General features: G+C 39.9%; 1 protein-coding gene across 1 annotated transcript in view; it reads right to left on the bottom strand.

The window, feature by feature from the left end:
* LOC133489839 (poly [ADP-ribose] polymerase tankyrase-1-like) overlaps window positions 1-9,243 on the bottom strand; it is an 82,435-nt gene that overhangs the window by 65,566 nt on the left and 7,626 nt on the right. The window contains exon 4 of the mRNA XM_061799000.1: window positions 2,560-2,655. Within this exon, the coding sequence (XP_061654984.1) occupies window positions 2,560-2,655 (96 nt within the window). The remainder of the gene's footprint in view (window positions 1-2,559; window positions 2,656-9,243) is intronic.

Raw genomic sequence — 9,243 nt, 5'->3', positions numbered from 1 at the left:
ACCAAATTACACTAAATTCATGTCTGGCATTAGTGTTTCCACTGCAACAGAATTACCCTCATGGTTTTGACACAATGCCGCACCTCGCCATGTATCAAAGTTTCTCATTAACCACAGAGCCTGACGAAGGGAATTGATGATGTAAGCCAGTGTTAACATTGAGGTGCGGGAGCCAAAACTGTTACAGAGCCTGCATCAATTCCCAGGGAGACAAAGTGAGGAAATGAACAGATGAGAGGATTTGAAATGAACATGTCTATGTAGATTCTCTGTCATCAAGGTCATGGATGTTCAGTTCAGATCTGGCGAAGCCTTTCAGATTAAAGGTGAAACAAACACTAAAAAGTCTAGCTGCCTCTATTCAACTTTTGCAGATTTTAAATTAAGACTTTCTTTTTTAAAATCATGCTACGATAGAACGGCAAAAATCAACAAAATCGCTTATTGAAAGTGAGCGCTGAACAAGCTGGAAAGAAATGTGAGAACAGCTTGTCGAATGAAGAGAACAATAAAAAGACAGTAAAGATATTCAAAATGGATATTGTAACATATCGTATTTTCCGGACTATAAATCGCTCCGGGGTAAAAGTCGCACCAGCCAAAAAATGCATAATAAAGAAGCAAAAAACATAAGTCGCATTTGGAGTATAAGTCGCATTTTTGGGGGAAATTTATTTGATAAAATCCAACACCAAGAACAGACATTTATTCTTGAAAGGCAATTTAAAATAAAAATAGAATAGAGAACAACAGGCTGAATAGGTGTACGGTATGCTAACGTAACACATTCATCTAACGTTACATGACGCATAAACAACAAACTGAGAATGTGCCTGATATGTTAACGTAAAATATTAACAGTTATTCAGATAACTATAGCATAAAGAACATGCTAACAAGTTTACCAAACCATCAATGTCACTCCAAATCACTAAATCCAATGAAATCTTCATCCTCGGTCTCACTTCTAAACAACTCCTAGCCAACTCTGGCCGCTTCCTCTCCTGCGTTGCTTTCGTCAGACTCATTGTCAGTTGCAGGTAAAGATACACAGGCCTAGAGCGCCCTCTTGCGGTTTTCAGTGTGAAAATAACGTGAAATTATATAATAATGTGTTAATAATTTCGCCACAGCTCACACATATACTTTTATTTCCTATTTTGATTTCTTCTGTAGCCTGATTAGACAGCAGAAACTATTTCTGCCTGAATTATTTGTGAAACGTTAAATCCATTCATCATGCTCAAGCCCTTCTTTCAAAATCTGTAGATAATGGATACAATTGAATAATTTATCATTTTATTCCTGTACTGTGATAAGGTTTTAGCCTTGGCACAATCTGTAACAGGCTCTGGCCCGTGAGTACTTCAAATAATAACCAAACAATTTGTTACACAGCGCTTCAGGGGAAAACTACAACTAGACTCCACCAAAAAACAGCTGTAAAAAATAGCCAGTTTTTGTTTAAGTGATCCAGATGAACATACACAAAGTAGAAAAAGTCAGATTATCTGATGTTTTGTAAGAAGTCATGGTCTCCTAGCAGTCGAACAGGGCTGGACACAATCTGTATTTTTTTTACAGCTGTGTCATGGTAGCGAAATAGACAAAACCACACGGTTTTGGATATCTTCAAATCGGAATAAGGTTTCTTCCAAACATGGATAAAAATGTGACAAATATTTTATGCATCTGCCAAGGCGAGTGTGGCACAAATGCACAGATCAAATATACCGACAACGCGAGCTTGATCAAATCAAAATACACCGATCGGTGACGTATAGACCCCCGCATCTTCCCAAACAATACAAACATATATTTAAAAAATTCCTGCTGTATCTCTGAACTACAGCAAAATATAGACTTAAATATGGTCTAAATATGCAACATTTGAAGTGTGTCGATCATTAAAACCAGCAAAATAATTGCCGACCGCGGCCAGAGGAGTGATGTTGAGGTTACTCTCATTCAAATCAATGAAGGATAAGAATTAGCCCAGGCCAACTATTCAGTATGAAACATTTAATATTTGTATGATATGTACTTTTGTTTACTTCCGTGTTTTCAGTGCCTGGTGTCGATGCCAGTGTAGTTATTTAAGTGCAATTTTGACATTGGTTGTTTCATGTGTTGTCATGCAGTATACTGGATATGTGTCACTTGAAACGTACATAGTCAAAACAAACAGATATAGAAATTAAATCAGAATTAGCCATTTGGACTTGCCGTTACATCCGACCTAGGGGTCCCTCTACCTCAGACAGCAAATAACGTAGAAGGAACTAGCAATTAGTCTAAAAATTCGGTGTAGCAATCGGACCACTAAATCCTCTCCAAGGACTTTCTTTTTGTATCAGGGTGTAGAAACCTGCCTTTGGCAGAGTTCTCTAGGAGAAGAAACTGTCCACAGCACTGGACAATGAGTGCTGGTTGTTGCAGTCAAATAGTCATGAAGGGCGGAAGCAACCCCAGAATAACACGAATAAACATGGTGTATAAAAGTAACACAGACAGTAGAGTGTGTGGCGTTTAACAGACTGAGAGGAAAGTGGCACTGACCTGTGAGCACGGCCTTGGCGGAGGGTTCAGCCAGGTCCAAGGCAGACTTTCCGTCGGTGTTGCGGATGTTGGGGTCGGCTCCATGCTGCAGTAAGACTGTGCAACAACAGGGAAGACACAGACAGTAGCTCAGCTCCTGAACTGAAATGCAAACCCCCTGACACACACTTCGACCCAAGCTCCCCCCTGAACCATATCCTGCTCCAAACACTGCTCTCCCTGGACCTCCTCGTTGCTCCTGAACTATCTCTCCTGCTTCGGATCTCTCTCCTCCTCCAGCTGTTCCTACACTGTTGCTAACGCTGCTCCCTCGCCTGCCCCCGACTGCTCCCGTCCTGCGAGCCATGTTGCTGATGTAAACAGACATGTCACCACAGGAGCAGCGAGGGCAAGGGTACGGCACAACGCAACACAAACAACGGCCCAAACAAAGAGGATCCCCGACCGCCTCCAGAACACATCGCACTCGTGTAGACTTCGAGGAGAAAGCAAACCAATACAAAAACAAGTCCGGCTGAGGAAAGCTCACAGCTACAATTAATCAAGGTGGCAGCGGTGATGAAGGAGGCAGCCGGGCAGGCAGGCTGCGCGAGTGGAGAGACTCTCGCTCTCACTGGCTGTGTGAGAGATGCAGCACAGAGCAAGATGAAAGAGGGGGAGGTTTGGGGGGGCTACGAGTCAGAGAGGATGGGAGAGGAAGGGTGAGAAGACTGGAGAGAGAGCAAAACAAGCCAAAGAGTTTTATGGGGTAAACAGTGTGGAGGATGATTTTAAGATTGTTAAATAAGAATGAAACTATCAATGGAATAATTTTGGATTGAGTTGAACAAATGTAATTAAAGGCAGGTAAAATTGCATCATGCTATGAGGAACTTTACATGTAATGTGGAGCTGTGATGAAACCAATGTGTATAATTAAACATCTCATGGTCCTGTTCTTGGACTAATTTCCCTAGTGACGTCCTGTTTCTGTTAGGTCTGCCTAGCAACAAGTGGCCTCACAACCATCATCCAACCAGGGAAAAAGTAAGTAAGAACGTAAATGTATCCATCTAGCTCCTTTCACATAACAAGGGTCACAAAATGTTAAAACATGATACAGTGGAACCTCAATTTAACGGACTATTGGTGGTGGGGTGTCCATTAAATCAGATTTTCAATCAATTGAAGCATTTTTTTTCGTGGCCTAAAACACCCAGTACAGTAAATATTAAAAATGCTTTAAAATCTTCGAAAGGTTTTAAAGTTTATCCAAACTTAGCTCGCTGGTGCAATGGAGGGGTGATTTTAAGTTCCATCTGGACACTATTTTATGTCAATTAAATCTGAAGTCCGTTAAATTGGGGTCAGTTAAATCAAGGTTCCACTGTACAGTGGTAATCAAAATGCCCCAAAAGCAGCACAATTTGGAGTTCAATCAACTTTTTCCGGAAAGATAAGCTTGAAGTCAGAAAAAGGAGTCCAAAAAATCATCATGCAAGATATGCAACGTTAGACAGTTGAGACTTCAACCCAGTGTTTTATCTTTTTAAATACAAAAAATAAAACGTTACAATCTGGAAAAATTCTGATCATCTCTGCTGCTGTGCCTGCTTGACAGTTCAAATTTGTTAAGAATAGTAGATGAGTTGTGACTGACAGTTGGCAAGCTATATTAAACCAAATAGCGCAATACTTTACTACTCAAGAAAACAAGCAAATATCAGTGAAGACAACCAATGTATTATTAACGAATTGACATGGAACTTCATTGACTCATATTCAAGTCACAGTCGCATTTATGAATACATAACATTTCATGTATAAATAAATATTATACATATATATATACATATATATATATATACATATATATATACATATATATACACATATACATATATACATATATATATACACACACACATATATATATATATTTTTTTTTATTTTTATGATGCAGGCTAGGCTGTAAACCATAGCAGATGTTATGTTATGTTATACATCATATTCATGTTCAAATCAACTAAGCTTCAAATCACTGATTATTCACAGCAAAACATTCAGAATAAACAAATACGGTCGGTACGAGAAGTAAGTGGTAATGAAAGCTGTCAACATCCTTCTCATTGTTTGTCTGTGTTTCTGCAGCGCTATTTACTCTGAGTCAGTTTAGTGCGTCATTAAATGTGGCAGGTTTTTAAATTGTATGTTCAGCACATTGCTATAATTAACGCCTTGCTAAATTTTCTTCTGCAGTGTGTTGCAAAATGTTTTACGGCTGCTTCCTTTGTGCACACATAGTAAAAGGGTGATTGGTGAATTCAAATGCAACAATAAGACTATTGAAAGAAACCTATAACAACTAGGAACCAAAGATGGTGTCACTATTGAAGGGGACTTATGGAAAACTTTTATTGCTTGGAAACCTTTTATTGCTTGCCTGGAAATAGTTGGGTCTGTGGAGTACCTGCCCACTTATCATGTGAAAAATTAAACAACCAAGTCAATACTTGGTCATCTCTACAGTATTTCTGAAAATGTGCCACCCTCCCACCTATGAAATGACAACCTAGCAACTTCAAAGCAACGGCAAGAAAACGGCCGCCAGACTTAGTGCTGCAACTATCAAATATTTAAATATTTGAGTATCCTTCTAAATATTTTATCGAATAATCGAGTATTCGGATTAATTGTATTTTTGCTTGGTTAAAGGCCAATTACACTGCGGAACAATTTGAAAAGAAAAAATATGTTGAGTTCGATTCTTATGCTTATTAAAACTAAAATTTTCATGATGATTCCACAATTGCAGTCAGTTTTTTTCTAGCACGTCAAGTTTTTTTCTCCACAGCTTGCCCTCCAGATAAGTAAAATTCCATTGATTAGCTGTAGTAAAAGTTGCCAGCTTATTACGATTGGACTCATCTTTCAGCTACGTGGCATCTTGTTTGTGCAGTCACAATTGAGACAGTACAGGAAGAGGTGTGTGCAGCTCCCAATAGGCCATTACAATCAATATCTGCAAACAGAAAGCTGGCATAGTAGAAATTAAGAGGATTTGTGCTGGCTTTTCTCTTAACCTTTTAACCATGGGCATATTGTTGTCAGTTCTATTTCGTTTTATGGCGTTTTTTTAGTTTTCAAAGCCTGTAACTATTCCATCATAGTGTTTTATTTCATGAGTATATATTTCCTTTGTTCCACTTTGTTCTCACTTTGTTCAAAAACTTGATGTGATAGAGAAAAACTGAGATCAGTTTTGGATTCTTCACCCAAAAATTTGTTAAAAACAGCTGTCAGTAGTGATGGGACGAAAAACACTGGTGTGTCAGCACTGTGCCGAGCGCACAAGAGTGAAACCCCGTATTGGTGCGTGTATCGCTTTAAGAAAAAAATCATGTGACCGATACAGGAAGTCTGTCATTTGGATGTGCCGCGACAAATTGTGTTTATAAGGAAACAAACTGTATCGACATGTTGCGGATTTGTTGGATGGAGCTTTGCTGTTGCTGTTGAATTTTGGGTTTTTGCTTGCCCTCACCTTGTTCCACTGACTTCATGGATCGTTCCAAGAAGTTTTCCTTTCCCCAGTCTGGAATAATTTTGATCTTTTGACGCCAAATAAAGCAAATCTTTTTCTCCTTTGGGCATTGTTTACTGTTAGTTTTTTAAAATTAATTACATTTGTACTCTTTTCTGGTAAGAGGTTTGAATTGTTTTCAGATAAATTAAAGTTTAATTGATTTTTTTTTTAAATGTTAGTTGCAGCCCTAAATAAAAGCATAATCAAAACTCTAAACACTCACTTTATATTGTTAATATAATATTTTTACGTCCAATAGTACATTTCAGAAAATTACTTTCGATAATGAGAATTCATTTCCCAACTAATATTCTTCAAGGTGATTTTCTCATCTACCAAAGCTTATTTTCTAATAAGATGTATTTTTACTCAAGTATCCGTTTCAGGCACTTTATACAAGACTGGTCGGTTGTTTAGATTCGGGGCGCTAGCTAAGTGCAGCCAACTCTACCTCCGCCCCTTGTCGGCATGTTAACAAAATCCACATTTTGGCACTGGCCTACTCTCAATAATTTGACAAAATACATATCAGCATTAGCTTGCAGCCGTACAACAAGTGCAAACCTGAATTGACGTAATTTTGCGAGAGTGTTTGTTTGCATTGGCCATGCAGACTTGAGGCAGGAGTTGCTATCCTAAAAGGGAAACGTAAGCAGGTGTACATTAATTCTGCCTCCCAATGCACTGCAGAAAGTGGGACAAAAAACATCCTCCTCTCAAACATATACCTTACTTCAAAACAGAGACCTGCTTTCTACAGTTGAGTAAACAAACACTATTATGTGGGGAAATATGGTATATTTATCCATTTTAATCTGAATCCATGAAACCAAATGTTCATAATGCAATTTTTGCTTTGTGGCTATCACAAGAGGGGAAATTGGTGATGCAATTTGCACGCATCATTCAAATCAACTTACAAGGCAGAAAACAAGGTTTTGTCATTTGCTTCATAGATGAGCTAACAAATCTTAAAGAGCTGAGCTCAGTCTTTTGCCAAAGCGCTGAAGTCGATATTGTAACTGCTTTGGCCTCAGTTGCTTCCCAGTGTTGTGACTGCTGAGGCGCTCCCAAAGCGTACACCCTTTGACAAGTGTACACGCCAACCTATCGAGCTCAGCTGTAGCAGAGAAGCATTGAGGCGTGTGTGGGTGCGTGCATGGCTCTGCCCGGGCACTGACGCACACCTTCCATCACCCACTCACCTCTCAACAAAATATAATTTTGGCATAGCAAAGATCACACTTAAACACACATTGATACCCACCGAAGAACGACCAGTACATCCACAGTGATGCCTAAATAATAAAGTCCATCCATGCATCCATTTTCTATAGTGATTTTCCTAATTGTATTTGAGCGTGAGCTGGAGCCTTTTACAGCATACACCTTAGATTGGTTGCCAGCCAATTGCAAGGCCCAGATAAATAACCATTCAAACTCTCATTCACACATACCGACGGTTTAGCGTTAAGATGCATGTTTTGGGAATGTGGGAGGAAGAGGCAGCACCCAGAGAGAACTCACGCAAGCTTGCAGAGAACATGCAAATTCCACAAAGAAGCCTGAGGCAAAATTCAAACCCAGGACCTCAACTGTGAATGTGTTAATACGAGAAATAAAGTAGTTGAAATCTATCTGCCTGTAAAGGGGTTACAAAACCATTTCTAAAGCTTTCGGGCTCCAACGAAAAGCGGTGACAGCCATTATCCACAAATGGAAAAAACAGGAGTGGCCGGCCTACAAAGATTACCCCAAGAGAACAGCGATAACTCATCCAGGTGGCCACAAAGGAACTCAGGACAACTTCTAAAGAACTGCAGGACTCCCTTGCCTGAGTTATGCTCAGTGTTCACAAATCAACAATAAGGAAGAGAATAGCCAAAAAGCGCATCCATGGCAGAGTTCCAAAGCGAAAACCACTGCTGACCAAAAGCATGTCTGCCTCACAGTCAAGAGGCTCAAGGTTCGAATCGCAGCTGACTTTCCTCTGTAGAGTTTGCAATGCTCTCCCAGTGCTAGCGTGTTTTTTTCCCCCTAGGTACTCCAGCCTCCTCTCACATTCCAAAAATCATACAAGTTAGGTTGATTGAAGTCTGACTTGCCCATAGGTGCGAGTATAAATGGTTGTTTGTCTCTATGTGCCTTGTTATTGACTGGCGAACAGTCCTAGGTGTACACTGCCTCTCGCCCACAGTCATCTAGAATGGGCTTCAGCTCATCCACGGCCCCAATGAGGACAAGCGCTATAGAAAATGGCTTGATGGCTTATAGAAAAGGTTTGGCTTCTTACGGCATTTAGTAAATCTGATAGCTAGAACTATATTTTGTTAGCAGCAATATCACATCCCGCCCTCAGTGTCATCAACAAATGAAAAAAAAAATCTTTGTCAATCATACTTTAGGTTTTCCAATATCTTTTTCTGACAAATGTGACCTTGCTCTTGATGAGCTACTGGGCTAAGAAGGAGATTAATGCCACACTCAAGTTGTCTGAACCCGACAGAAGAGGACAGACAGTCCATCAGAAGAATCAAAGTTGATTTGGCCATCAGTGCGCTGCCAAATCTCTAACCTGGCACCAAGACATCCTGGCAGCAACTGTGCTCCAAAAAAAAAGAAGGAAGGCCACAGATGATCACATGGCATTGGTTTGACATGCCTCCCTCAAACTGCATGTGTGCAAAGAAAAAAATAAGATTTGCGGAATATCTTTTCAGCATAAAATGCTGTCAGGGAATTTAGTACATAATGCATAGTGGTCTGATGGTTAGCATGTCTCTAGGTCCCGGATTCTAATCTTATCTCTGATCTTCCTGTGTGGAGTTTCCTATGCTAGCGTGTATTTTCTCAAGTTACTCCAGCCTCCTCCCACATTGCCCAAAAATCCATGGTAGGTTAATTGAAGATTAAATCGCACGTAAGTATGAGTGTGACTGATTGTTTGTCAATGTGCTCTGTGATTGACTGGCGACTAGTCCAGGGTGTAGCATGCCTCTCGCCCACAGTAAACTAAAATAGGCTCCGACTCACCTGTGTCCCGAAGGAGGACATGCGTTACAGAAAATGAATGGTTATACAGTAGAACCCTGATAAAACAGACTCCAATAGAACAGATA

The sequence above is a fragment of the Phyllopteryx taeniolatus genome, chromosome 15, assembly GCF_024500385.1.
Source record: "Phyllopteryx taeniolatus isolate TA_2022b chromosome 15, UOR_Ptae_1.2, whole genome shotgun sequence".
Classification (NCBI taxonomy): Eukaryota; Metazoa; Chordata; class Actinopteri; order Syngnathiformes; family Syngnathidae; genus Phyllopteryx; species Phyllopteryx taeniolatus.
This window is presented reverse-complemented; position numbering and strand designations above follow the sequence as displayed.